A 27,414-nucleotide genomic window follows, 5' to 3' on the forward strand; every position below is an offset into this window, starting at 1 on the left:
GAGAGAGAGAGAGAGAGAGAGAGAGAGCAGCCTGAACGAGGGCTGTGCATGAAATGAAGAGACGAAGCAGGACAGGCAGGAGGGTGCCCCAGAGGTCTCCTGCCATGAGTTTCCCTAGCAGGGACAAGCCAACCAACAGGGCCGTGAGGTTGATGGTGAAGAGGTAGTAGTGGGGAGGATGGAGGGTATGGGGGGGGAAGCCATGGCAACCTGAAGAGCAATGGAGGGGAGGTAGCTGCGGGGGGCCTAAAGGGAGCTCATGCCAGCTCTTACATTGAAAGCCTTCGGGCTATTTGTAATCTGAGCCCAAGAGGTAGCTAGCCTTCTGGAGTGAGCCTGGGCTGGCCCCTTGGACTCTGACTCCTCCTAGGTTGGCATGGACTGCCTACTTTCCCTCCTGAGAGACCAAGCCTGCTCTCTCTTCCGAGAAACCAGGTTCTTAGCAGCTGCACCCAATGGTCCTTCCAGGGAATGCCCAGCAGGTACCAGGCCTTTGGCATCAGACACACGGTCGTCACCCACCCTGAGTGTCTGCTACTTGTCCTTGCCAAATGGCTCTTGGGAAAGAGGCTATAGCTTGGAGGGGTGGGCAGGGGCTGCCTGTGATTGGGACCCTCCATCACAGGTGTGTGACCGGTGGCCCAGGATGGGTGGGGAAGGTGACAGACAGCCCAGGATGCACTGCTTCCTGGCCTCCCATCAGGATCTGAGGCTGGTTCCATTAGAGTTCAGAGAGGAAGATGGAGGCATGGCTGAGGTCAAAGTGTTTATTATTAAAGTTCTGAGGAGGCTTCTTGATGTGTTAGAATAGCGGCTCGTGTCTGGACACAGCACCCTAGGCCCAAAACAGTTCCAGTTGTAAGAAGAGGGATGAGGTGGTGGCAGAAAGAGAAGGGAAGGGGAGAGAGAGAGGGAGGGGCATTCTTCATATATATATGGATGTGATGAGGTCACAAGTAAAGGTGGGAGGTGAGCCCAATGGATTCTGGGAATATGGTGGCTGTTACCTTGGCAACAGGTCCGTGAGGCCCATCTTTGTGACATCACGGATTTCGGAGGCCCTGATGCCAACACTTCTGGCTAGAGGGTACCTGACAGTTTCCCATCAAGAAGCCCATTGACACCCAGGACTGTGGAGTATGGTTCACAGGCTTATGACCAGGATCTCTACCATGCTGGGCAATGGCAGAGAGCAAGACAGGATACTCTGTTGTCTGATGGAAGACTCAAGCTAAGGCAGGGCTGGCACCCGAGGCAGCTCAGGGACTAGGGGAGAGGTGAGGGATCCGCAGGGTAGATCCATCAGCAGCTGGACTTCTGGCCAGAGCAGGCCTGTCTGGAGCAGGCAGGGCGGCACAGCAGGGACACACAGGAGGCTGGGCGACAGCAGCTGGGCTGGCAAGAGGAGGCACAGCAGGAGGAGGTGGGCACACAGCAGGCAGGTCTGCACACAGGGCGGCACAGCAGGGACACGCTGGAGCAGGGCTTGCAGCACACAGGCTTGCAGCACACAGGCACACAGCAGGAGGGCTGGCAGCATGAGGACAGGCAGCTAGACTGCTGGCAGCATGACCCAGAGCAGATGGGTGTACAGCAGACAGGCACACAGCAGGGGGATTGACAGCATGAGGACTGGCAGCTAGACTGCTGGCAGCATGGTCCAGAGCAGATGGGTGTACAGCAGACAGGCTTGCAGCAGAGGGTCACACAGCAGGGCTGCTGGCAGGGGGAGCAGGTACAGCAATCTGGCTGGCAGCTAGACTGCTGGCAGCATGAGGGTGTGCAGCAGGAAGATTGGCAGCAGGGGCTGGACACACAGCTCACTGGGGTACAGACGAGGGTGAGGCAGGAGGCTGGGGCACAGCAGCTGGGGGCACAGCAGCTGGGCTGGCAGCAGCTGGGTTGGCAGCAGCTGGGGGCACAGCAGCTGGGCTCACAGCAGCTCTCTGGGCAGTCATCCACCTGCCAGGAGGAGGTAGTGCAAGCGTCAGAGCAAACAGACATGGTGGAGGCCGCCATGGCTGATTGGAGGGCAGAAGGTAAGAGGAGAATGAGAGAGTGAGAAGAGGAGCAGAGGAGTGAGGGAATGAGGAGCCCGGTGCCACTTATATATCTCTCAAGGGTGTGTGTGTTTGTGATGTCCCAGCTACAGTTCCCCATTGGTGTTGATGTAGTTCTAAGACACCTGTCAATCAAGTGGGCGTGGCCTGTAGCTCCGCCCACCCACAGAACTCTGCACAGCCAGAGCTGATAGGTCTGGCAGGGCTGCAGGGAGCCAGGCAGGTGTATCATCTTCTCTCCAGGAAGGGTCAAACCTCTCTTGAGGCTCCTGGCTCTGGCTCCTGGCTTCAGTTCTTAATTGAGTCATCAGCATATTTTAAACCTTATTTTGTGTCCTCTTTATTTGGGGATGATAGTCATAGAGCTGTATTTGTTTTCTGTATCAACAATGCCTCTAATAATAGTTTTCGCTTTGGTCTAGGGATTGTTCTAAGTGAGTCTGTTGGTACTAAGTCAACTAACCCCTGCGACCTTGGAAGGGAGATGATTTCATTTTTCCCACATGGGGAAACTGAGGCGCAAACAAACGCTTACAGCCGGGCCTGTGTCAGGCAGCTCAGGGTGTGGATGCGCATGTCTTGTGTTCCTGTCATTCTGCTCTCAAGGTATAACCGACTAGAAAGGTAGTCCAACGATATAAGTCTCCTCCAGAGGAGTGGGGGTAAGCCAGGGCAGCCATCGCTCAGAGAGAGATGACCTTTAGTCCAGCCCATAGAGCTCTGGGCAGCCAGAGGGGGAAAAGTCTGATTGAACTCCTTAGGGCAGGACAGGGGAGCTGTCACTTGCTCTCCCAGAACCGAGCACTAAGGGACTGGGCTGTGTAGCAGATATGGCAGGCAGGGGCTTCAGGGATTTCCTCTGACGAAATGGCCGCTTCTACCTACAGCAAGAGGACCCAGGTTGATGGACAGGCAGAACGGGGAAGGAGATTGTTGCAGAGGGATGTTGGAGCTTGGCTGTGTTCTCAGATGCAGGAGGCTTCCTTCCAGAAACTGAGCTGTGTTTAAGACGTCTTAGAGCCTTTTGGTTGTGACCCTGGATGATCAAGCTAGGATCTGTCTGAGAACTTGGAGTAGACCCAGTGTTATGGCTCAAAAGTGCAACGTTTCTCACAAGCTCGTGGTTTGAACTCTTCGTCTTCATCTGGGGGACACTATGTTTTGGGAAGTTGTGGAACGTCTTGAACATGAAGCAAAGTGAAGACTGTAAGGGAAGAGCCTGAGGGTTCTTGGCGGCCTCTGATTGCAGCTGAATTCTGCTTCCTGAGGTGCCATGATAGAGTAAACTGGGTCATAGTCCCCACCCCGCCCTCTAGTGGGGACCCTGGGTACTGCACCTTCTTAGGTCCTCCCCAGTCCAATAGCCTTTGTTTTTGCTGTGAGCTGGAACAACTTCCCCTCCTGCTTGCCAAGTTGCTTCCCAGGGAATTTTCAATAGCAACAAGACATATAAGAGAAGATTGGTCCCAGGAGTAGGGCTGTTGTAGCGACAAACCTGACTACATGGCTCTGTAGCCTTTGGAAATGATTTGGGGAAGGAATGTGGAAGAGTTTGGAGCTGTGGACTAGAAGTTTTGTGGAGTGTTCTAAGCAGCGCTCAGAGGACGATAGTTGAGAGCTCACCAGGGGGCTAAAAGATGCTGCGGGAACAGACTGCCTGGGAGGCTGTGGATGGGAGTAAGAACTAGAGACCTTTGGTGTTACATTGTAGCAAAGAACCGGGCTCCGTTTTATGTGTGTCCTGAAAATATGAGAGAAGCTGAATTTAAATGCATTTGACTGTTTGGCAGAGGTAATGAGTTTCAAGGCATCTAATGTTCGGAATGTGGCTGTTTACATTTAGCCAGGTTTTTAGGAACACTAAAACTGTGACATCTGGACAGGAAGGAATGTAGGTGTTGTTAACGTTTTAGATAGCGTGGGCATGGAAGGTAGATTTGTAGATAAATCAGCTTTGACTGCCAAAGAGATGAGCACCAGGAAAGAAAAACTAAGTCCTTTTCACTGGGATAATAAGAAAGGGGTCTTGATGGTATGACCTCAGTCAATGACATTACCAAGCTGTAAAAGTGCAAACTTGGGCTGAAGGGATGGCTCAGTGGTTAAGTGCACTGGTTCTCCTCTCGCAGAGGACCTGGGCTTGATTCCCAGCACACACAATGGCAGTTCACGACCATCTCCAGTCCTGGTTATCTAACATTCTCTTCTAGCCTCCACAGGCACCAGGCGTGCACACAGAATATGGACACACATAAAAACAAACCGCCTATAAATATAAGAGTAAATAAATAAAATATGTTAAAAAAAAAAACTTTAAAAAGCACATTCATTTGAAAAGCTTTCCTCTAGAGGTGGGGGAGGGGGGATTGTACAGCATCTGGTTTTGGAGGGAGGCAATAAGCAAGGGTGAGAGGAGGTCATTAAAGCTTGCACCAAGGTTCTGGAGAAAAGCCTGTGAGGTCAGGCAATATGTTGCACTAAGCATGTGGGTGAAGCTGCAAAGGTGAAGCCTTAGTTACAGTGTAGATGCTAGGATGGTGGAGAAGCCAGACATGTGGGTTGTTGGCTGAGGAGAGCTGCAGGCACAAGGTGGACGGACCTGAGAGAGGCCGTGTGTGCAGTAGGCCCTGAGGGGGGCAAGCAAGAATTAATGATAGGAAATGCAGAAAGAAGATGCAAGAGACAGATAGAGGAGGGCTTCAGGTCAATACCATGCCAGCCTCACATTGAATTTTCTTAGCCTTTTTATATTACACAGTGCTGTGGGAGGCAAAGCCGCAAGCTAACAGAAACAGTTGCTGAAAGATACACATGTATCTGTTCCCGCCCAAGAGCCTCCCCGTTCTTTCTATCAAGGTCAATAGAATCTTCAGCCCCTGGCCTTGAGCCTCAAGTGTACCTCTGAGCAGGCGGGGAAATCTGCCAACAGATCCTGACTTGCCTTGACTCTGCCTGGTTGGCAGACTTTTCTTTTCTCCTTTCTCTCCCTCTCCCTCCCCCTCCCCCTCCCTCCCTTCTGCCCTCTCCCCTCTTCTGCTTTAGAGAAACAAGTAAATGTCTCCCAACACAGAGTTATGGGTTCAGGTTGCCAAGCTTGTTGAAGCCCAGATGATGCCATCGTGAGCCCCAGATGCCAGACATGGAATGTTTAATGTGCGCTCTGCCTGTTTTTCTGTCTTAACTTTGGTGTGATCCCTCTTTGTCACTCTTCCTTCTTGCGACGTGAATGCTGACTCGAGTCTGTGTGTGCTAGAAGCATATGACTATTTACCTATTTGTTGATTTATGTTTATTTATTTTTGTAGCACTCACAGCTAAGAGTTACCTTGAGTCTCAGAGAAGACCGAAATTATGCCTCTGAACAATGTTAGAACCGTTAAGACCATGGCTCCGAATGCATGTTGAGATGCTATTTATGAGATGTGAAATCTTCCTACAGCTTTGTGTGTTTGAACACCGAGTCTCAACTGCGGCTTGGATGCTTAGAACACTCTCAGTGGGAGAGAACATGGGTCAACTATCTTTCTAAAAGGTCGCCTGTGGGGTCAGAGCCAGATGGCAGAGCCTGTGTCTAGGCTATAGAAGATAGCAAGACTTTAGGGTGTTCTTCCCTTCCCTCCCTGTCTCCCTTTCTTCCTCTTTGTTTTTTTCCTCCCTCCCTCCTTTGTTTCTTTTTTCCTTCCTTCTTTTCTCTCTCCCCCTCTCTCGTTCTTTCTTCCTTTCTTTCTTTCTTTCTTTCTTTCTTTCTTTCTTTCTTTCTTTCTTTCTCTCTTTCTCCCTTTCTTTCTTAAGACAAGGGTCTCACTATGTAACTCTGGTTGTCCTAGAACTTACTCTGTAGACTAGGCTGGATTTGACCTTAGAGATCTGTCTACCTCTGCCTCCTGAGTGTTAGGATTAAAGGTGTGTGCCACCATGGCCATCTTAGGAAATTATTTTCTTAATTCTCTTTTCACATTGTCCATTGTTGGTACCTAGAAACACATTTGATTTTTTTTCTTCATAGAATCGCTCTCTTTTTCCTTCCTCCCCCTATCCAGGTATAAGATGTTGTGCTTGTCTGTCTGTCTGTCTATGTGCCAGTGTCTGGTGTCAGTAGAGGCTGGAAAAGGGTGTCAGATCCCCTGATGCTGGAGTTATAAGTAGTTGTGAGCTGCCATGAAGGTGCTTGGAGTTGATTCCAGGTCCTCTGGAAGAACAGCAGGTGTTTTTAACTGCTGAGCCATCTCTCCAGCCCCTTACTGTTTTTTTTTTTTTCCCCCACCACAAGCCTTCCCCATGCATGGGCAAGGGTGAGGTGACCTTGGCCATTGGGACTTTTCTTTTCCAGGATGGAACATCTGTGTCCATTAAAGCTGATGGGGAAGCTAACTAGAATTCTGGGGTTGAGGTGGAGGTCTGTCCACACTGGTCAGCGTTACTCTGGAGTAAGGGTGGAGCCCAGGCACTCCTGCTCTCCAGGAGCCGCTGTACCTCCTACCTCAAGTGGTAACTTTCCCACTGATGATTATCAGTGAGTGTGAGATGCCACACACTCAGTCTCTGGTAATCTGGTCAGGTGATGGCCTCCATTGCAGCTATCCCATCCTTCCAGCTGAACTTGCTGACTGAGCCCCGCCCCCTGAGGTCCCACCCCTCCAGACTACCCTGGATCATCTGATGGGCCACTGCTCTCATCCTTTCTGATAGCCTTGATGTTGACTAGCTCACACCCTGCCTCAGTGGGAGAAAGGTGTTTGTTGATTCCTCCACAATCATGGTGCCCTTCTGAACTGTTGGGTCTCTCACAGCCATCTGCTGTTCTTTGGAAGGTCTAAGAAAACATTGTGACCAAAAGCAACTTGGGAAAGACAGATTGTATTTCATTCTACACTTCTAGAGTCACAGTCCATCACTGAGGGAAGTCAAGACAGGAACTCCAGGCGGGGACTGAAGCACAGGCCATATAGGAATACTGTTTTCTGGCCTGCTCCTCATGGTTTGTTCAGTCTGCTTTCTTATACTACTCAGGACCACCAGGCAAGGGATGGCACCACCTACAGTGAGCTGGGCTTCTCTCACATCAATTATCAATTGAGAGAATGTATCACAGGCTGTCCCACAGGCTAGTCTGGTGGGAGCATTTTCAGTTGAGAGTCCCTCTTCCCAAATAATTTTAGCTTGTGTCAAGTTGACATAAAACTAGCCGGCACAATTTTACATTTTTTTTTTAAAGTTACTTTTTCTCTGTTTTATGTGTACATGTAAGTGCAGTACCCACAGAGGCCAAAAAGAGGGTGTCGGATCTACTGGACTAGAGTTACAGGTGATATAAGCTGCTCGATGGGTGCTGGGAACCAAACTCTGGTCTCCTGCAAGAGCAACAAGCACTCTTAACCACAGGGATTTTGTTTGTAGTTCTTCCACCCTCAGTGTGAGCTGTGCTAGAACTGGCTGCCCCACAAGTTAACCACAGAACCATCTTCCCAGCCCCAGATTTAATGTGTGTGCAGTATGGTAGTATCATCTGTGTGTGTGTTCATGCATGTGGTGTGTGTGTGTGTTCAGGTGTGGTGTGTGTATGTGGTTTGTATGTATGGTGTATATGTGTGTGTGGTGTGTATGGTGTGTGTATATGGTATGTGCCACATACCATATATGTGATGTGTTGGGTGTGTGTTGGGTGAAGATATGGCATGTGGTGTGTATGCGTGTGTGGTGTGTGGTGGTGGTGGTGGTGGTGGTGGTGTGTGTGTGTGTGTGTGTGTATGTGTGTGTGTGGTGTATGTGCATGTGGTGTGTGGCGGTGGTATGTGTGTGTGTGTGATATGTGTATGGTGTGCACGTGGTATGTGTGTGTGTAGGTGAGAGGACAACTTCCCACAATCTTTCCTCTCCACCATGTCAGTTCAGACTGAACTCAGGCCATCAGGACTGGGTACATGTGCCTATACATACTTAGCCATCTCACTGGAACTTCTTCCCCGCCCCCCTCTGTGTAGCCCTGGCTGTCCTAGAACTCACTCTGTAGACCAGGCTGACCTCAAACTCAGAAATCCACCTAGCTCTGCCTCCCAAGTGCTGGGATTAAAGGCGTGCGCCACCACCGCCCAGTTTCACCAGGACTTCTTAAATTCTCTCTCTCTCTCTCTCTCTCTCTCTCTCTCTCTCTCTCTCTCTCCCTCTCTCTTCTAATTTCTGATGGAATGATTTCTGTTGGTGTTTCAGGTTCACTGATGTTTCTTCATTATTGCACCTGCTCTCAGGCTTGTCCAGTGTGTATTTAAGTCTCAGGCTATTGTATGTTTCAGTTTTAGAATTCCCTTTTGTTGGACTAATTGCATTTCTCTCCTGGGAAGCTCTACCTATTCACTCATGAAGATGATGTTTTTCTTTGATCTTTGGACAGACAATAGCTGCTTGTGGTCACCGCCTGCCCATCTCTGTAGTGAGATTATTCCGGATTCTCTTTTGCTGGTGGCTTTATTTATGAAGTAAATTTTGTGATTTATATCACAAAATCTTTTGTGCCTGGTTATTTTGATCATACGCTCGAACCTATGAAACTACATTTGGAGATTTGGGGTTCTTGTATCCATGGGGTTTTGCTCAGGCAGATGGTCAACTATTAACCAATTAGTTTGAGCTTGTGTAGGTCTGGCTTTACACTCTGTGGGTGTACAAATGTGGAAAACCCATACAGCCTCCACTCAAGATCCCACCACACTCCTGGAATCCTCACGGGGGTTGAATTAGGTGTGGCTGAGGGCATCTGTAGCGAGTCTCCCTATAGGCTCGAGCACAGTGGTCTTGGGTCCCCAATAGATGCTGGGGGAGTCTATTCAGTCCTGTGGTGGTTTCTCTATTGTGGTCTGTCTCTGACCAGCCTCCTGGTTGGAACATAGGTTTGTGGGGAGATAGGCGCCTGTTTCCTACTCTCTTCTGCCAAGCTCTCTGGGGGCACATCCCACCCATATTCTGGATGTCTCCTCTGCCCACCCACCCTGAATCTCCTCTCACCCACTGACCACACTTCATTGGGAAGTTGGGCTGGCAGAGGGCTGGGCACCTGTGTGCCTCTGTCTAGCCCTGTCTAAGTGTGGACATCTCCTGTCTATCAGCCATGTAGTTAAGGGAGGGCTCCTTGGCCACTGTCCTTCCGTCAGGGTTTCAGGTTTGCTATACTCTACACCTTCAGTTCTCTGTTCCCAAGGCTCCTGGTTCATGCAGCAGAGGTTGTGGTTTGAGTGAGTTTCTGAGGACCCCTCTCGTCAGCTTCAGTGGGAGCTGATATTGCGACAGACATCTGGTCTACCTCCTTATTAGTCTTCAGAGCTTGGAGGAATTGTCCAGAGTGTGCAGTGGCTAGAAGTCAGTGAGGCTGCTCTCTTGCCCACAGCAGGCTATCCTAGAAGCCCATAGCTTTGCTGTGTGAGTCAGATAGTCTGCTGGGGTGGTCCGGCCTTACAAACCACTTTCTGCCTCTTTCCAGTATGATGTCCTCTCTACTTCCGAAGGAAGGAGGAGAGGGGCAAGCAGAGGCAGCAATGATGTTCAGATATTGCCAACAGCCTAACAGATTATTAGGATGCTAGGCACATAGCTGAGGAGCCATGTTGGCAATCCTAGCCTGTGTCTTCTGGCATTTCATCTTGTCTCAAAGCTTCATTCCTGTTCATGGTGGAGTTGAAGTGGAAACAGAGAGACATGGGACCTTTCCTGAGAGTGACGTTAGATGCTCTTGGATGTGCTCTCTGCGTTTTTGCAGTGGAGTCTGGGAGGTCAGAGGGAGGTGAGAATTCAGCATTCCACACAGTTGTTCTGTGTGGTACTGTGGAAGGGTGGGTTGAGGCCGGGGAGGGGTGTGGATGAGTGGGGTTAGAGTCAACCTCACTTGAATGTCTGTGTCCCCTCATCTCACCCAGAGGGCATCCAAAGACCCAGGGCCTCCTCAGACACCTCTTCCTCAACCCCAACCCCAAATTAGCTGGGTGCCGTGGCTGTGCTGCTTTTCAGGATGGTACATGTGGCTCACCGCTGAACACACCAAAAAGAGGACAGGGCCTGGAGGCTTGGCCTCAGCACAAGTTCCAACTGTGGTCCCTGTGAATCTGTACTGGCTTCACCTGCTTTTCCAGGATGTCACTTGTCTAACCTGTTCTTCCTCAGGACCCTGATGATGAGGGCACTCACTATGTTCAACCCCCTTTGTGTTGCACAGCCTTCCAGACCACAAGAAAAGAATAATATCTGTGGTTATGGGAGGACTATCATCCTACAAGGAGGGTATCTGGACTCTTGGATTTCTGGTAACTCATGAAAAGAAATCAGGAATTCATGGGACATGGAATTCAGGAAGCACCAGGAGAAGATGGCTTGGGAGCCTAGATGTAGCAGCAGCTAAAGAGGCACTTTAGTCATGGAGTTGGGCAAACCAAACAGGAGCATGAACAACAGTAACACTAACCTGGAGGACAGGGAAAACAAACAAGGAAGACCAGCTGCATTCTGGGTATTTGGAACACTGAGCTGGGTATAAAAGCCACTTCAGGTAGGAGCTCCAGACATTCTCACCTTTCCCCAGACCAACCAGCCTCCACCATGTGCCACACCAGCTGTTCTTCAGGGTGCCAGCCATCCTGCTGTGTGTCCAGCCCCTGCCAGCCATCCTGCTGCGTGTCCAGCCCCTGCCAGTCAGCTTGCTGCAGGCCTGTTGTATGCATTCCTGTGAGGTACCAGGTGGCTTGCTGTGTGCCTATGAGCTGCAGGCCCACTGTGTGTGTAGCCCCCTCCTGTCAGTCCTCTGTGTGTGTGCCTGTGAGTTGCCGGCCAGTCTGTGTGACCTCCTCTTGCCAGTCATCTGGATGCTGCCAGCCCTCTTGCCCCACCCTGGTGTGCAGACCTGTCACCTGCAGTACTCCCACCTGCTGCTGACCAGTGAATCCAAACCAGCTGCTGCCAGTGCAAACGGGACACGGTCCATCCCCTCCCTCTGTGGCAGTGGTTCTGCACTTGAAACAGACTGGAAGCACACCTAGCTCACCCTGGAACTTGGGAGAGAACACAGCCAAATAATATAGACACCTCTTCCCCTGCCCTTCTCTAAGGATGTCCTGGCTCTTATTCCCTGTGCTAAATAAAGTGGCTTCTCTAGTCAGCTGTGCATGTCTGTCCTGGTTCCTGTCTGTCTTTCCTGGTGGCTTTGGCATCAGGAAGCATAGAAGATTAGTGGTTTCTTATGATGCAGATTCACCATGGTTCCTTAGGAGGTGGAATGGTGGGAGGAGGGTACGGCTTGCTGGGAGGAGAGCGTGGCTTGATGAGTGGGTGTGTTTATGCCCCTGGCATCCCTGTGGCCTCTGGGATGGACTTGCTGTTTCTCTTTGCAGTGCCTGCTCCTGCTCATCTTTCCCTGTAGGGGGAAAGATGATGTAGGACTCACGCAAAGCGAGTCCTAGAGTGTTTTATAAAAGGTTTTCTCTTTCCTCTCTGGATGCCCTGTGTCTCAAGTCATGGTAACTTTCTTTCTACTGGGCAGCTTTGAAACATTTGAATTTCAGTCACACAAACTGACCAGCTCGGAAGTACTGTTCTTATTGTTGATCGATTACAATATGACAGACATACTTGCTCATAAAGCAGCTAGAACACACATGTCTCCCCCAACTTCTGGGGGTGGCCCCTGCCATAGCCACATGTTCATTGTTCTGAATCTTTTCACTGCATGAGGTGGGTCACTTATGTTTCTATTTCCGATCATTTCAATGATCAGTTTAGTTTCTTTGTTCCATTTGCTGAGACAAAATCTCCCGTGAATGGAACCTGAAGAAGGGGCCTATTTTGGCTCACAGTTTGAGGGCTCATAGCCCTTCAGGGTGGGATGGTCATGGTGGAAAGAGGGTGAGGTGGTAGCTCACACTCTGCAGCCAGGAAGCAAAGTGAGCAATGAACGCTGGCACTCAGTTGGCCTTCTCTTTTTTAGTCCATCTGGAATCGTGGCCCATCAAACAGGGCTCATGCTGACTACGTTTAGGGTGGGTCTCTCCTCCTCAGTCAAACCTTTCTGGAAATACAATCATTAGTATGCCCAGAAACACATTTCCATGGTGATTTTAAATCCTGCTAACAGTAGAGATGGACCTTCAAGGCCTTGTCTGGCTTTGGGGATGGTTTTCCTCTGGGGAGTGTTGGTGACAATCTCTCTCCATCGGCTGGCTCTATCTTCAGTCTCTGCCGTCTCTTGTGTGACTGCTCCCTGTGAGGTTCCTGAGACAGACAGACATGGATGTCTCATCCTCCGCTGCACCCCATGACATCATCCTGGACCTGTTATTCTAGAGTTCTCACTCTTGGCTGCCTTGAGCTCCAAATGTTTCCTTTATTCCCCACAGGCTGGCCATGAGACATGAGTTGTAAAAGTTGTTTTATCCCTTAGCGGCCAGGGCTGTCAGGGTTCCCCTGTGCTGTTTGAATTTGCCATACATCTACGATGTTGTTTACACCCCAGTTACACACGTACACACGCCACACACATATACTGTTGTTCTCACACCATTGTGCACTTAAAAGGACACACGTGGAAAGAGCTCACATACGCATGTGTGTACACTCACCCATACCCATATATTCAGGTGCTCCTACTTAAACACATTCCCATATCTGTGTGCCTTAGCATGCTCATAAACATACACATACACATATGCACACACATTCACACTCCTTCCCATGTATGCATGCTTCTGCGGACACACAGCCACACTTACTTCTGCACCTTCATGCAAGCACGTGTGCCTGTCATCCTGGTCTCTTCTCTGAGAGTCTCATATTTGTCTCTCTGCTGCTCAAGAGGCACAGGCAGAGGTCCCACCAATCCTGCAGCATTAGCCTCTCTCATCTCTGTGACATAATAAAGGGTGAAACACTTAAATGGACAGGACTATCTTGGCTCGTGCTCTCATTCTGGAACCTCTGACAGGGAAGGTCGGCCAATTTCCTATTGTCCCAGGATAGAGTGATTCCCTTCAGTGGCATTGAGCTCTTTGACAACTATACCCTCGCCAGCCATGGCTTTCTGATTGCCTCCCTTCTGTCCAGCCTGCACGGCTTTCCCACTGTTCAGTTCTGCTTTAGGTCCTTGAGTCTCACTGTAAATCTGTCTAGAAGCCCCCCAGCAATGACCAGGCCACTGCATGAACTCTCCGCTGCCTTGAAAAATCTCTTCCACATGGATAATTTAGCCACCACTATCAACTCAGCCTCGCAGAGCGTTTGTGAACACAGGGGAGATTCCCTTGTTGAAGATCACACGGATGGCCTCTGGTTCCGTGCCCAACAGCATCATGAAACTTGATGAGCACATCCTTCTATGGAATCTCCGTTGGCATTCTAGCCTTCTGAGGTCTCACCTGGGTGTCTCATTAGCTCTTTGTATAGCTTTTGAGAGTCATAAAGCCTATATGTCAAAACTCTTACACAACGTATCCAAACCAGCCAAAGGCCTAAGGAAACAAATAGTCACGGTTAGTCACAACAATGTCCCGACACCTCTGACTAATTTTCTGTATTAGTTATTTTTTTGCATGGCTATGCTGAATTACCCAGTAAATCTGCTTAAAGGGATGAAGGAGGTTTTTTTTAGGTTTTGCATTCAGAGACTTCAGTTCACTGTGGAGGAGCAGACCAATCACAGTGGGCCACAAAAGAGAGATGAGAACACTTGTAACCGATTGATTAGCTTTCTTCTTTTCTCCGTGAATCCTGGCCCGCTTGAGGGAGCTACTCCATTCAAAGAGAGTTCAGACTCATAGTTAATCTTCCCTGGGAACATTCACAGACCTGTTAAGAGATGTGCCGCCACCGTCTAACTCCATTCAAGTTGATAGTGAAGATGGCTCTTCCTGGCACCATCGCTCAGGTCTCTCCAAGCCTCCATCTGGTTGCTAGGATCTCACTGAGGGGACAGGGCGGTCCCTAGGAAGAGCGTTTGGAACAAGAGATCACAGAAAAAAGGATGGGAGTCTGAACACTTTGATCACTCAGGGGGAGATCTGATTTTCTCCAAAGCTGTGAGGACAGACAAGGAGAACAGAAAGCAGGAGTTTGGGTGAGGCTTCAATACTACCATGAGGGGTCTGGGGAGAGGAGACCCTTCCTAAATCGGGATAATCATGGTGGAGTGTTGGCCAGAATGACAGGTCTCATCCAGGCAGGGCCAGTGTTTGAGGGCCTGCAGAGGAGAGACCAGCAGCAGGCAGAGGAGCCACAAAATGAGGGGCCAGCAGGAATGGGCACAGCAAGAGGGCTGAAAGCATCCTGGGGACTGGCAGCTTTCAGGGTTACCACAGGCCATCTGGTAGAGGTAGACCCGGGGTACAGGGTCCTTCCCAACAGAACCACCACATGGGGGTCTGCAGCAGTAGCAAGCAAGCAAGCAATTCTCCCAGCCTTAGGAAGGCAGCTGACAGTGATGGAGCAATACAGAGGCATAGGACAAGCAGGTGGCCAGGTAGCAGGGACTTAGGAAGGTTTGGGTGGAGAAGAGAACAGGCCTTCAGTGGCATATGGAAACACATGGACATACAGTCATAGATACACATATATGTTTATACAGACATTTACACTCATAAACACATGCACAGACTTTGAGCCTCATGAGCACACTAGCATGCCCAAGCACGCACACACACATGCACACACACACACACACACACACACACACACACACACACACACACTGAAAGAGAGGTGCCCTCTATGCCCTTGCTTCTGCCAGTTATCCAACTCCATCTGCGGATCATGAGAAGACACTCCCTGCTCTCAGCTCCCTTCAAACCCTTCCCTATTCCAATGAGAGGTGGGATCTTTGTGGGTAGATAAAGATTTTCATGCAGGGAGAACTTCTGGATCTCTGGAACACTGAGATCTCATGTGCAGAAATAGGAAGTGATGGAGCTTGGTAGACTCCAGATGTCCACAGGGGAGATGTAAACCCAGACTCAGTAGGAGCTGAAGCAGGTGGTATAATTAGCCATGAGGCTGAGGGCAAACAAATCAGGAATATGGACAACAGCAAAGCTAACCTGGGAGGTCAGAGGAAGCAAACAAGGAAGACTAGGTGCATTCTGGGTAGTTGGAACACTGAGCTGGGTATAAAAGCCACCCTGGGAAAGAGCTGCAGACATCCTCACCTTCCTCCAGACAAGCCAGCCTCCACCATGTGTCACACCAGCTGTTCTTCAGGCTGCCAGCCATCCTGCTATGTGTCCAACCCTTGCCAGGCATCCTGCTGTGTGTCCAGCCCCTGCCAGCCATCCTGCTGTGTGTCCAGCCCCTGCCAGCCATCCTGCTGTGTGTCTAGCCCCTGCCAGCCATCCTGCTCTCAGCCTACTATATGTATTCCTGTGAGATACCAGGTGGCTTGCTGTGTGCCTATTAGCTGCAGGCCCACTGTGTGCGCGGCTCCCTCCTGCCAGTCTTCTGTGTGTATGCCAGTGAGCTGCCGGCCAGTCTGTGTGACCTCCTGCCAGTCATCTGGATGCTGTCAACCGTCCTGCCCAACTGTGGTCTGCAGACCTGTGACCTGCAACCCCTCCTGCTGTTGACCAGTGTCTCGAAACCAGGGACTGCCATCATAGACAGGGCATATATATTCCCATCCGTCTCTGTCCTCTGTGACTGAGGCAAGAAGCAAGAGGCAAGTGGGCAAGCATGTCCAGCCTGCTGTGGAACTGGGAAGAGAACACAGAAGGGTGACCCAGATTCCCCTGCTCTACCCTTCTCTAAGGATGTCCTGCCTCCAGCTTCCTCTTACTCCCTGTGCCAAATAAAGTGGCTTCTCTAATCAGCTCTGCACGTCTGTCCTGGTTCCTATCTGTCTTCTTCGTTGCTTTTGTGTCTGAAAGCATGTAATGGCAGTGCTGTCTACGATCCAGCCTCTCTGTGCTTCTTCATCAGCTAGAATGCAGGACAGAGGACACATGGCCTGATAAAGTAGATATAAGTGGTCCTGTCTCTGTCCTGTCTGTCTGCCCTCAAGCCTATGGCCTCAGCCATGGCTCCACTGTCTCTTGTGAGTCTCCATCCTGCCTCCCTGGCTCTTTCCCCAATGGTCCTGCAGCAGGGGATGCATAGATAGGTGTTAGGTGGCTACATTGCCCAGGGCAGTATTTCCCTCTTCTTTCATGATGTTCTATGCCATGTATCCTGGTGACTTTCTTCCTGCCTGGAAGTTTTCTCAAGCTGGCTCTTGGTTCTATGACCCAAACCGGTCACACCCACCACCTCTGAGGCACGACCGCCCATTTGCTCTTAAATGATGATCAGATGTAACAATCACTTCATGTCACTTCTGATATAAACTCTGAGCACATCGTCCAACTTTGACTCATGACTTGATGTAGCTGCTGCTAGAGTTATTCGTGCCCTGTTCTGTGTTTTCAGTGGATCAAGTGAGCTGTGTCCTATGCCTCAGACTGGCACATTTGCATTATTCAAAGTCATGGTGCTAATGTACGGGCATCTCCTTGGGCAGTGTTGGTTACAGTCCCCTGTCTCTCCCCAGTCTCTTACAGTCTGTTGAGCCCATTCCTCCTAGAACAGTAGGTGTGCAGCTCCTACGCTCTGCTGAATCTCTGCATGCTGTTCCATGATTGGAACCTCATTGGAAGGTGGAATTAGATTCAGAGCCCGAGATTCAGTCCCTCTGTGGAATGCTCACTGCTCCCCACCTTGCTGATTCATGGGTTGTATGAGTCATTTTATGGGCCGGAGAGATGGCTCAATGGCTAAGAGCACAGACTGTTCTTCTAAAGGTCTTGAGTTCAATTCCCAGCAACCACAAGGTGACTCACAACCATCTGTAATGAGATCTGATGACCTCATCTGATGCATCTGAACACAGCTACAGTGCACTCATATATAAAATAAATCTTTTTTTTTTTTAAGAGTCATTTTATAACCCAGATGCCCAGGTAGTCAAGGACAGGCTGTGTTGCTTAAATGAGATCTCTGTATGAAACTAAATTAGAGACAGAAGCAGTCACCATGGGCTAACAGTCTTGAACATACACACCCTGTTTCATGTGCACACACGAGCCAGTGCACACACAATCATGCACACATATACTCTAATACCCACTCTCATGCATGCAGAATCATACAGTGAAATGCACCACACACAGAGAAGCCTGCTTATGCATATGTATTCAAGCACCCACAATCTTACACATTTCTTTGTAACACACTAAGCATGTACACACACACGTACACACACACACACACATGCACACATGCTCACACACACATTCCCTCATACACATCCACATTTTATTAAACATTATACCCACATACACTTGTGTGCTCTACACTCACACATGCATGGATTCTGGTGTCTCATTGGAAGGTAAAATTGAATTCAGAGCCCGAGATACGGACTCTCTGATGGTTAATAGTGTATGTCAACTTGACTAGATCTATAATCTGTAAGAGATATCTCTGGGCATGCCTGTGAGTGATTATATAGGTTAATAGGCGTGGGGAGACCCACCTTAAGGGTGGGTGGCACCATCCAATGGGCTGGGGTCCTGAAGGAGAGCACTGAGCAAGGTGTTCTTCTCTCTCTCTGTTTGATTGACAGTGCAATGTGACCAGCTGCCATGACTCCTGCTCCACGCCATGCTTCATCTCCTCAAACCCTAAGATGAAGTAAAGACTTCCTTGCTTAAATTGGTTCCTGTTGGCCATCTTGTCACAGCGACAAGAAAGTAACTATGAAAATACTTGGAGCCTTTGGCCACCACCGACACTAGTATGGTCTGCAGGCCTGGCCAACTCTTTTGCGTTTATTTTTCTTACCACTGTGGCAAACATAGGAAAGAACAACTTGGCTCTTGTTCTCATGCTGAGCCTTTGAAGGGTGGGGCCTGACTGATTTCTTATAGCTGCAGTGTTAAGTGGCTTCCCTTTAACATCATTCTCTCCATGCCCGGCGGTGGTGGCGCACGCCTTTAATCCCAGCACTCGGGAGGCAGACGCAGGCAGATTTCTGAGTTCGAGGCCAGCCTGGTCTACAGAGTGAGTTCCAGGACAGCCAGGGCTACACAGAGAAACCCTGTCTTTAAAAGCCAAAACAAAACAAAACAAAAAACAAAACAAAACAAAAAAAAAAACCATCATTCTCTCCTCAGCCACAGCCTTCCTCCTGCTCCTGTTCTGGCCAGGCTGCCTAATTTCCACCTTCTGCTTTTCTTTTCTAAACCTTAATTCTCTAAATGCAGCCAGCAATAACCGGGTCTTAAGAGGCAGGTTCAGAACACGAGAAAGGGGAAAGTGGATGAGGACTGGATGTATTTATTCCTTTGGGGCAAGGGGTCTGGTTTTGTTTGATGTCAGGAGAAAAGAATGACAAGAGGTATAGGAAAGAGGAGTTCAGCATGCTCTTGCCCCATCAGGAAGTAAGTTAGGGGACAACTGACATTCCTTCTAGCTCTACTTGGTCATAATAGACAGTTCTCACCTAGACTTATGATGGTGACAATCCTATTATTTGAGGGACTAGAGAGCTCAGCAGGAGGGGGAGGTGCCATAGGGGAGGAGCCCCCTCGGAGCAGCACCCATAGGAGTGGAAATTCAGCCAGCCAGCTTACAGGGGGTGGCAACAAGACACAGGACCTCCAGGCAGTAGTTGTCCCCTCAGTCTTGGCATGGGTGGTAACCAGTTGGGGAGAAGCAGAGAAACAGCCTGGGGAGCCAATCAGGTGCCACCTGGGGGTGGGGCTGGAGTGGGGGCTGGGCAGAGGAAGGAACAGGTCTACAGGGAGCTTTTCTGGGTAGTGACTACACATGGATATACATACAGTCCTGTATACACATGAATGGCTATATATGTTTACACTCAGATACTCACGCATACACAAACTGCTGAACCACATGTGCATTTAAGTGTAGCCAGACTTTTGGGGTACTTTATGGGTTCCCTTTATCTACCTCTCTACTGCACCCTTATCCCTTCTGACCCCCAACATTAGTTAGGAGAGGAAGAAGGTTAGGAGGGAAAGGAGTTGTTGATATCGTTAGACTACTTCCTTCAATACCCCTGGTTAGGGGTATTGAGCTCCTTGGTGCAATTTTGATCTTCATCATCAGGATATCTACAACCAGTAACTGCAGCAGCAGCAGCCATAGTCCCACGTGGAACTCGCACATTAATATACCCTCTGAAGAGCCCCCAGAATTCCAAACCTCATACCTTTGCAGAAACTGTCTGCAGCTGGCAAAATCACTCCCATGCTAGAGCATGACGCAAATCATAGTCAGCTGCTGTGGACAATTTGAAGAAGCTCTGTATCCCACACCTGAGATTAAAGCAAAAACATATTGCTGTAACACTGCTGTGTTTGTAAAGAAACCAAAATTCTCACTACATTTAAGCATTTGTGCGTGTTCATAGTTCCTTACATGTTCTCTCTCTCTCTCTCTCTCTCTCTCTCTCACACACACACACACACACACACACACCACCCCACACTGACTCACAGCTGTTCTTCATGCCCTTCCTATCTGCTGTCTGACATCTCTGAGTCATGCCCTATGAGGAAGAGCTCCCTGTATTCAGTCTTCCACTTTCTGCAAACCCTCACCAACCCTAGGAGAAGTCTCTGTTGTGTGAGGACCATCCTACCATAGGGAGGGACATCTGGTCTCCTGGATCCTTGGGGTATCACAAGAAGAGCTTTGGAAGGGCAACCGAGCAAGTCTGACTTGGGATGGTCCTGGGAAAGTCCAGGAGTAGAAGGAGCTTGGAGAAGGTATAATTAGCCACGAAGCCAAGGGCAAAACAAAAACAGAAACTCAGACACAGCGAAGCCAGCCTGGGAGGTCAGAGGAAGCAAACAAGGAAGACCAGGCACATTCTGGGTAGTTGGAACACTGAGCTGGGTATAAAAGCCACCCTGAGAAGGAGTCCCAGACATCCTCACCCTCTTCCAGACCAACCAGCCTCTACCATGTGCCACACCAGCTGCTCTTCAGGCTGCCAGCCATCCTGCTGTGTGTCTAGTCCCTGCCAGCCATCCTGCTGTGTGTCCAGCCCCTGCCAGCCATCCTGCTGTGTGTCTAGTCCCTGCCAGCCATCCTGCTGTGTGTCCAGCCCCTGCCAGTCAGCATGCTGCAGGCCTGCTATATGCATTCCTGTTAGATACCAAGTGACCTGCTGTGTGCCTGTGAGCTGCAGGCCTACTGTGTGCACAGCCCCCTCCTGCCAGTCCTCTGTGTGTGTGCCTGTGAGCTGCCGACCAGTCTGTGTGACCTCCTCCTGTCAATCATCTGGATGCTGCCAGCCCTCATGCCCCACCCTGGTCTGCAGGCCTATTACCTGTAGCAACCCCTCCTGCTGCTGACCAGTGTCTCAGATGTAGCTGTCTCAGTGTCGATGGGACTCAGCTGTCCCCTCGTAGCTCCTGTCCACTGGCTGCTAGTTCAGCATGAGGCAGTCAGGAAGCCCTTGTGCCCACACTGGGACTCTGGGGAGAACGTGGAAGAGTTGTCGGGATTCCCCTCTCCTTGTCCTCTGGGAGGGTGCCCTGGCTCTAGAGATGTCTCTTGACTTTTAGTGAGTGCCAAATAAACCAGTTTCTCCAGTTCACCACCACATGTCTGTCCTGTTCCATGTTTGTCTTTCTTGGCTGCTCTCATACCAGAAAAGGTCAAAGCTTCTTAGGATCCAGTGTCACGGTATTCCTCAATGAGTGGGGCACAGAAGGAGGGTGTGGTGGCCCAATGAATCCAGTGTGGCCAGATCATTATGTGGCCCTGGAGCATGTCCCTTCCATGGACTCATCCTCTCTCATGCTCCTTCCTCCCCTGCTTGATCCCTCTGCCCCAAAAGCTTCACAGCTGGAGAATGCTCATGGGCTTCAGCCAGATTTTCCTGTCTGGTGTTGTTTTATACTGTGGGTCATGGTGACTTTTCTCACCACAGGGATGAATGCCAGAGTCTGAGATGCGGATTCGATTGCCACTCTTCCTTTCTCATCACTGGTCCCTGGGTCCCTGTTCTGATGATCCCTGGTGACTGATGATCCATCGTTATATAACACAGTCATGTTATATGTAATTAACACACAGTCAACACAAGCTGAGTCCATCATCTTGTGAGACCAGCGCTCAGGGCAGCAGCTCCTGCAGTTGTGTGCACAGAGCTCTGTGCTTCGAATGAACAGTGAACATAATTCTGGTGTTCCTCAGGTGTGAGTTTTCAAGGTCGAGTCCCTTTTGGGTCTTCTGCACAGTGTTGGGGACTGTCCTTATATTTCTAGTGGGCTGCTTTACCTCTGGTATCTCACTGTGACACGCGATCATTCCCTGTAGAGGTTCCTGGGCTGGGCAAGCCTGAGGGTCTCTGGTTTTGCTTTGGTGTCAGGCCTTCTCCTGGACCAGTCTCTCTGTAGAGTTCTTGCTGCTGGCCACCGAGTGCTCCAGGCTTTCTCTTGGCATCTGTAGATGAGATGAAATGAGAGTTGTAGTTGTTGTTTTTAAGATTTATATTTATTTATTTTATGGGTTTGAGTACACTGTAGCTGTACAGATGGCCGTGAGCCATTATACGTGTGGCTGCTAGGAATTGAACTCAGGACCTCTGCCAGCCCTGCTCGCTCCAGCCCTGCTAGCTCCAGCATAATTCACTGTAGCTGTCTTCAGACACACCAGAAGAGGGCGTCAGATCTCATTACGGGTGGTTGTGAGCCACCTTGTGGTTGCTGGGATCCGAACTCAGGACCTTCGGAAGAGCAGTCAGTGAGTGCTCTTACCCGCTGAGCCATCTCACCAGCCAGAGATGAGGATTTTTATACCCAGCACCCAAGACAACCTATAACTCGCTGCGTACTTGAAGTGAGGGCTGTGGATAGATCTGAGCCAGAAAGGAATCAGTCAGCATGAGCGAACCATCCCGAATATACATACTCTCAGCACACACACAGCCTCACACGCACGTATACATACAAGCATCCTTGAATATCCGCACATACTCATATCTCTGATTTCCAGAGCAGGAGGGGAAACTGGGTCCAGAGCCAGCATGAGGAGGGTTTGTTTGTTTCCTTTCAACTTCCGCTTCTGCTGGAAGGCACGGAACTCAGACTGCTTCTTTAACCCTTTGGTGTTAGTTGCTTTTTGCACTGATGAAAATCAAAACAAAACGGCTTAAAAGATGAAGGAGCTTCTTAGGCTCATGGGTTTAGAGAGCACACTCCGTTGTGACTGAGGGCAGAGTGGAGAAAGTCATATCGTGGTGGTTAGGAATCAGTGAGGCAGAAGCCTGGGTCCTCTGCTGTCTCCCCTTTCCTGCTTTTATTCATTTCAGGCCCCAGCCTATGGGATGGCATCACCCACCTTCAGGGAGGTCATTTTCTATCTCAATGACTCCTGTCTATAAAAGCCTTCACAGACGTGTCCAGTGGCTTGTCCTCAGTCTCCCACAAGATCCTAAAGCCAGTCAAGTTGTTAATGAAGGTGAACATTCGGATGCACACCAAAGGCAACTTGACATCCAAATGCCTCACTGTAAATCGGAGATTTGCATCCCTGGCTCCCATCCAGGTCCATCTCATGGTGAACAAAGCCCATCCGCTCCATCTGTGGTTCCCCGTGGCCTTAACGGTTTCAACCCAGCTCAAAAGTTAAGTTTCTTTAGTGGTTCAAGGAAATCTATCTTTTAGAAACAATTCCCGTATATTCTTTGACAGTTTTATGTATGTGTTTGGCTCATTTTAACCCAGTTTCTCTCTCACCCCGCCCCCCCCACTCTCTTCTCCATTCTTCCTAATGTTCCTCCTCTCTTTAATGACCTCCTACGTTTATTCAGGCTTGCTTGAGCATGCGCAGGGCTATAGAGTGAGTCACTGATTTGGGGAACTTATCTAAGTGGCTGCCTTTCCTGAAGAAAATGACTCCTCCTCTTCCAGCAGTCAATAACAGCCAATAGCTCCCCAGTCGAGGGCGGGGCCTCTCACGCTCCTTCCCAATCGAGCTGGAATAGTGACAGTGTTTGGTCTTGTCCAGGTAACCACTCAGCGGAATTTAGCAGCTGTGGCGTGTCCGGAAGACTCTTCCCCATCTTCAGACTCTTATGTTCATTCTTCTCCATCTTCTCTCCCATGTTCCCTGAAGTTTTGAGAAGAGAGACTATAGATATCCCATCTGGTGGCTAAGCAATCAACGGTCCCTTATTCTTAGCACTTTGACCAGTCATAGGTCACTTGCTTGGCCACTGCAAAAAGAAGCTGCTCCCAGGCAAGGCTGAGAACAGCATCCATCTGTGATGTAAACACTGCCATTTGGAAGGCACATTTTGATAGCATGTCCATTTATAAAAGCAACACTAGCAGGTTTCCTCAATGTAAACTCTTAGCTGTGAGTCCTTTTAACATCAAAATCAAATTACATGGCTTACAACATTCAATGCCAGACGACATAACTCCATGCCAGAAGGACATGGCAGAAATTAGAAAGGAGACAGGGCTGATGTCAGACCTTACAGCCCAATGCTGGACATCCATGGTAGGCAGTGTCCTGATGTGGCCTCACATGGTCTTGGTCTGCTTCATCCTGTTGTACCAAAGGCAGGGCCCTGCTGCTGAGGCCTGGGTCTCTCTCTCTCTCTCTCCCTGGTGTCGACCTGTGGCTGCACAGCGTGTTAGTTAAAAAGGAGGCAATGTGTAAATGAGTTATTTTATTGTAGGAAAGAGAAAATATGCTGGTTAAGTAAAGGGAAGGAAAGGAGAGGAAGGAGAGAGAGAAAGGAGAGGCAGAGAGAAAGAGAACAAGAAAGCAAGAGAAGAGAACAAAGAGCAAGAGAAGAGAAGAGAGAGCAAGAGAGGGAGAGAGAGAGGAAGGGTAAGAGTAAGAGAGTGAGGAGGGGGCAAACCACCCCTTTTATTGTATGGGGCATGGCATGCCTGGCTTGTGGTCAGATGACTGTGTGTAAGGTCCAGCTAGAATGCTGGGAGCTTGGGGCATTGTCTGCCTGATAGAGCACACATCTCCTGCAGGGGCAGCTGTGAGGGGTTGTGACTGAAACAGGAACCAAAGATTCAGGAGTTATGGCCAAGCTTCTTCCGCCTCCTGCAAGCAGAAATTGCCCACGGGGGTCCAGGGCTCCAAGCCAATATTCTCCTGAGCTTAGGTTACCTGAGCAGACCACTGCCCCACATCATCCACGTGTTCTGGCTGGTTGGAGCCCCTACTGACTCTCCATTAAAATGACCCTTCCCATTTTTATGCATGTGTGTGCTCTATCTACATATATGCCTGCATGCCAGAAGAAGGCATCAGATCCCATTACAGATGGCTGTGACCAGCAGAAAGGCCAGTGCTTTTAACTGCTGAGCTATAGATGGTGGGTGCTCAGAAGTATAAGAACAGGTAGGTGACATTAGCTTCTCCTTAATGGCGTTAGTCTCTTTAACAACCACATGTTGCCTGTCTACACTGTCAGTTTGCTTTCCTTCTGGCTAGACTGAATGTTTTCCAAATCCTCCTTTCTGCTCTATTGTTTGTTTCCAATACTGATTGTAAATCTGGCTAAAACCAGCCAGCGGTAACCATGCAACTGCAGGAATGCTTTGCTGTTATGAATTTTCTCCACTCAAAAATTCTGTACTGCTAGGCAGACCAGCACAGGCCTCAGGACTCCCCGTTCTCTTTCTGCTCTTCCACTATTTTCCAGGGGGATAAGGCAGGCTCAGAATATGATAAAGGAGGAAGGGGAGGTAGATGAAGCTCTTCTAGGCTCTGCAGGACCACACTGGAGTGACTTCCAGGAGGAAGAGTTCTTATAACCAGAGGCAAAGTCAGTGTTGGAGGGTCTTGTGAGGGGGGATCAGCAGTAAACAGAGGGGCTATAAGCGAAGGCAGCAGAAATGGGCAGGGCAGGAGAACAGGCAGCTTGTTCACCCTGGGGGTTGGCAGCTTACAGGAACAGACTCAGGGCACAGGTTCCACACAAAACCACACGGGGGTCTGCAGTAGCAGCAGCAGCAGTTCTCATAGCCTTGGGAAGGCAGCAGGCAGTGACTGAGGCATCACAGAGGCTTAGGACAGGCGGCACAGGTGGCACAGGTGGTCCAGATGGCACAGGTGGTCCAGATGGCATAGGGGAATAGGTGGCATGGGGCATAGATGGCATAACTGGCACAGGCGGTACATATAGGTAGCACAGGTGGTACATACAGGTAGCACAAGTGGCAGAGGTGGCACAGGTGGCTGGGACTGGGGAAGGCCTGGGTGGGGAAAATAACAGACTTTTAGTGGTATATAGTCACACATGGACATATTACAATCTTGGGCAAACATGCATAGTTGTGCACACCTTTACACTCACACATGCACAAATTCTGAACCCCATTTTCACATATGCATGTTCACACACATACATACATGCACTGAAAGAGAGGTATCCTTGAGTTATCTGACTCTGTCTGCGGATCATGAGAAGACACTCCCTGTGCTCAGCCTCCCTTAAAAACCCTTTCCTAATCCTATGAGAAGTGGGATCTTTGTGGGTGTGTAAGGATTCTCATGCAGGGAGAACTTCTGGACCCCTGAAACACTGGGATCTCATGTGTGGAAACAGGAAGTGATGGAGCTTGGTAGACTCCAGATGGCCCCAGGGGTGATGGAAACCCAGACTCAGCAGGAGCTGAAGCAGGTATAATTAGCAATGAGGCTGAGGGCAAACAAATCAAGAATATGGACAACAGCAAAGCTAACCTGGGAGGTCAGAGGAAGCAAACAAGGAAGACCAGGCGCATTCTGGGTAGTTGGAACACTGAGCTGAGTATAAAAGCCACCCTGGGAAGGAGTCCCAGACATCCTCATCCTCCTCCAGACCAGCCAGCCTCCACCATGTGTCACACCAGCTGTTCTTCAGGTGGCCAGGCATCCTGCTGTGTGTCCAGTCCCTGCCAGCCATCCTGCTGTGTGTCCAGCCCCTGCCAGCCATCCTGCTGTGTGTCCAGCCCCTGCCAGCCATCCTGCTGCAGACCTGCTATATGCATTCCTGTTAGATACCAGGTAGCCTGCTGTGTGCCTGTGAGCTGCAGGCCCACTGTGTGCATGGCCCCCTCCTGCCAGTCCTCTGTGTGTATGCCCGTGAGCTACCGGCCAGTCTGTATGACCTCTTCTTGCCAGTCATCTGGGTGCTGCCAGCCCTCCTGCCCAACCCTGGTCTGCAAGCCTGTCACCTGTAGCAACCCCTCTTGCTGTTGACTAGGTTCTCCAAACCAGCTCCTGCCAGATGAGACACACCTGGAGTCTCTCAAAATCTGTTCAACTTGACCTCAGGTTTAGAGTTTTCAGCAGGTGGGAATCCTCCCTGTTCTGCCCTGAACCTTGGAGAACAGATTCCCGAAGCAGGATCTGTATCCGCTGACCTCTTATGGATGTCCTGGCTGCAGGGACATTTTCTAACCCCGTGTGCCAAATAAACCAGTTTTCGAGTTCAGCTGCACTTGCCTGTCCTGTTTTCTGCCTACCTTCCTGGCTTCTCTTGTATCAGGAAGGATGTAAAATTAATCACTGGTCTCTATGATCCTTGAGACATGAGGTAGGGTGGAGGACGTGGTCTGATTAAGTGGGTGTCTTCAGTTCTCTAGCACCCCTATGTTCAGGGGTCCGCAGCAATGCGGTGGATTTACTCTTTCATAGCTGTATCCTAGTCCCTCCCTCAGCTCCTCTTTTCCCGTACACTGTCCACATCGACTGCAGACATTCTGATTATCCCTGGTTAGTTTTTCTCTCTGGGGTCGTGGTGACTTCTCCCTACAGGGCACTTCTCAAATGTTTGAATCTTAGTTGCACATCGTGTTTGATCCTGTCACACCTTCCCTTAGGGGTTCATACATGCCCGTCTTTAATTGACAGGTGATCAACCAGAATGTAGCAAACACACCACACTTGCAACTTAGAAGCTAGAGAGCATCATTAACGTTCTGCTGACCTCCTCCGGCAGTGACTGCTGGGGTCACGTGGCCATCGCTCATCTGCCAATCAGGGGAGCTGAATCTGTGCTCTGTGTGCCTCAGACATGTACCTTGGAGGTCAGGTTTTCATCAATAGAGTTTAAACTGAGGGTTATTTCCTCTGTGTAGCATTGGTGACCGTCACCCATTTCTGATGTGCATCCTCATCTCCGGCCTCCTGCAGACTATTATAATAAGCAAGATATATGGAGGCCCCCAGGGATGGACAAGGAACCCGGTGCCTGCTGTGACTCTAGCTTCTTTCTGCCTTGTCCCTCCCAGAGCTCTTACTACTGCCTGTCCTGGATTATAGTTGTTTTCTTTATGCTGCAGGTTGGTGAAGGGAAGCAAGCAAAAAA

At 49.8% G+C, this 27,414-nt stretch overlaps 6 protein-coding genes and 1 long non-coding RNA gene across 11 annotated transcripts in view; 5 read left to right on the forward strand and 2 right to left on the reverse strand.

Moving 5' to 3' along the window:
- Positions 1-27,414, forward strand: part of Tspear (thrombospondin type laminin G domain and EAR repeats) — a 224,462-nt gene that overhangs the window by 10,909 nt on the left and 186,139 nt on the right. The gene's annotated exons all lie outside the window — the stretch shown is intronic.
- On the reverse strand, positions 1,281-2,019 carry LOC116074389 (keratin-associated protein 10-1-like). Of its 2 annotated transcripts, XM_031346965.1 has the most exons (2): positions 1,914-2,019; positions 1,281-1,853 (listed from the first exon to the last, which is right to left on the reverse strand). In XM_031346965.1, the coding sequence occupies exons 1-2, from the start codon at positions 2,017-2,019 to the stop codon at positions 1,303-1,305; spliced, it is 657 nt and encodes a 218-aa protein (XP_031202825.1). In that variant the 3' UTR covers positions 1,281-1,302. The 2 variants fall into 2 exon arrangements, with proteins under 2 accessions (XP_031202825.1, XP_031202824.1); XM_031346964.1 differs by having other exon boundaries at positions 1,281-2,019.
- Positions 10,493-10,973, forward strand: LOC116074398 (keratin-associated protein 12-1-like). 2 transcript variants are annotated; one of them, XM_031346982.1, is made up of 2 exons: positions 10,493-10,771; positions 10,802-10,973. In XM_031346982.1, the coding sequence occupies exons 1-2, from the start codon at positions 10,641-10,643 to the stop codon at positions 10,971-10,973; spliced, it is 303 nt and encodes a 100-aa protein (XP_031202842.1). In that variant the 5' UTR covers positions 10,493-10,640. The 2 variants fall into 2 exon arrangements, with proteins under 2 accessions (XP_031202842.1, XP_031202841.1); XM_031346981.1 differs by having other exon boundaries at positions 10,493-10,717; positions 10,748-10,973.
- Positions 12,133-12,893, reverse strand: LOC116074399. The gene is made up of 2 exons (XR_004112194.1): positions 12,803-12,893; positions 12,133-12,305 (listed from the first exon to the last, which is right to left on the reverse strand). It is a non-coding gene; the product is annotated as an uncharacterized LOC116074399 (long non-coding RNA).
- On the forward strand, positions 15,254-15,640 carry LOC116074394 (keratin-associated protein 12-1-like). 2 transcript variants are annotated; one of them, XM_031346973.1, is made up of 2 exons: positions 15,254-15,358; positions 15,452-15,640. In XM_031346973.1, the coding sequence occupies exons 1-2, from the start codon at positions 15,254-15,256 to the stop codon at positions 15,638-15,640; spliced, it is 294 nt and encodes a 97-aa protein (XP_031202833.1). The 2 variants fall into 2 exon arrangements, with proteins under 2 accessions (XP_031202833.1, XP_031202834.1); XM_031346974.1 differs by having other exon boundaries at positions 15,254-15,328; positions 15,422-15,640.
- Positions 20,042-20,434, forward strand: LOC116074393 (keratin-associated protein 12-1). Of its 2 annotated transcripts, XM_031346972.1 has the most exons (2): positions 20,042-20,118; positions 20,209-20,434. In XM_031346972.1, the coding sequence occupies exons 1-2, from the start codon at positions 20,042-20,044 to the stop codon at positions 20,432-20,434; spliced, it is 303 nt and encodes a 100-aa protein (XP_031202832.1). The 2 variants fall into 2 exon arrangements, with proteins under 2 accessions (XP_031202832.1, XP_031202831.1); XM_031346971.1 differs by having other exon boundaries at positions 20,042-20,434.
- On the forward strand, positions 25,941-26,303 carry LOC116074396 (keratin-associated protein 12-1-like). Its single transcript, XM_031346979.1, has 2 exons — positions 25,941-26,174; positions 26,226-26,303. Exons 1-2 carry the CDS (start codon positions 25,941-25,943, stop codon positions 26,301-26,303), a joined length of 312 nt encoding a protein of 103 aa, XP_031202839.1.

This window comes from Mastomys coucha, unplaced genomic scaffold (genome assembly GCF_008632895.1).
Source record: "Mastomys coucha isolate ucsf_1 unplaced genomic scaffold, UCSF_Mcou_1 pScaffold3, whole genome shotgun sequence".
NCBI lineage: Eukaryota > Metazoa > Chordata > Mammalia > Rodentia > Muridae > Mastomys > Mastomys coucha.

Bases quoted from the DNA above. Each gene is read 5' to 3' on its own strand.
- LOC116074389 (XM_031346964.1), bottom strand. From the start codon at position 2,019: ATGGCGGCCTCCACCATGTCTGTTTGCTCTGACGCTTGCACTACCTCC.
- LOC116074398 (XM_031346982.1), top strand. From the start codon at position 10,641: ATGTGCCACACCAGCTGTTCTTCAGGGTGCCAGCCATCCTGCTGTGTG. The intron at 10,772-10,801 runs GTACCAGGTGGC...TGTGCCTATGAG, and splicing joins GTTGTATGCATTCCTGTGAG to CTGCAGGCCCACTGTGTGTG.
- LOC116074394 (XM_031346973.1), top strand. From the start codon at position 15,254: ATGTGTCACACCAGCTGTTCTTCAGGCTGCCAGCCATCCTGCTATGTG. The intron at 15,359-15,451 runs GTGTCCAGCCCC...GTGAGATACCAG, and splicing joins CCTGCCAGCCATCCTGCTGT to GTGGCTTGCTGTGTGCCTAT.
- LOC116074393 (XM_031346971.1), top strand. From the start codon at position 20,042: ATGTGCCACACCAGCTGCTCTTCAGGCTGCCAGCCATCCTGCTGTGTG.
- LOC116074396 (XM_031346979.1), top strand. From the start codon at position 25,941: ATGTGTCACACCAGCTGTTCTTCAGGTGGCCAGGCATCCTGCTGTGTG. The intron at 26,175-26,225 runs GTGTGTATGCCC...TCTTCTTGCCAG, and splicing joins CCCCCTCCTGCCAGTCCTCT to TCATCTGGGTGCTGCCAGCC.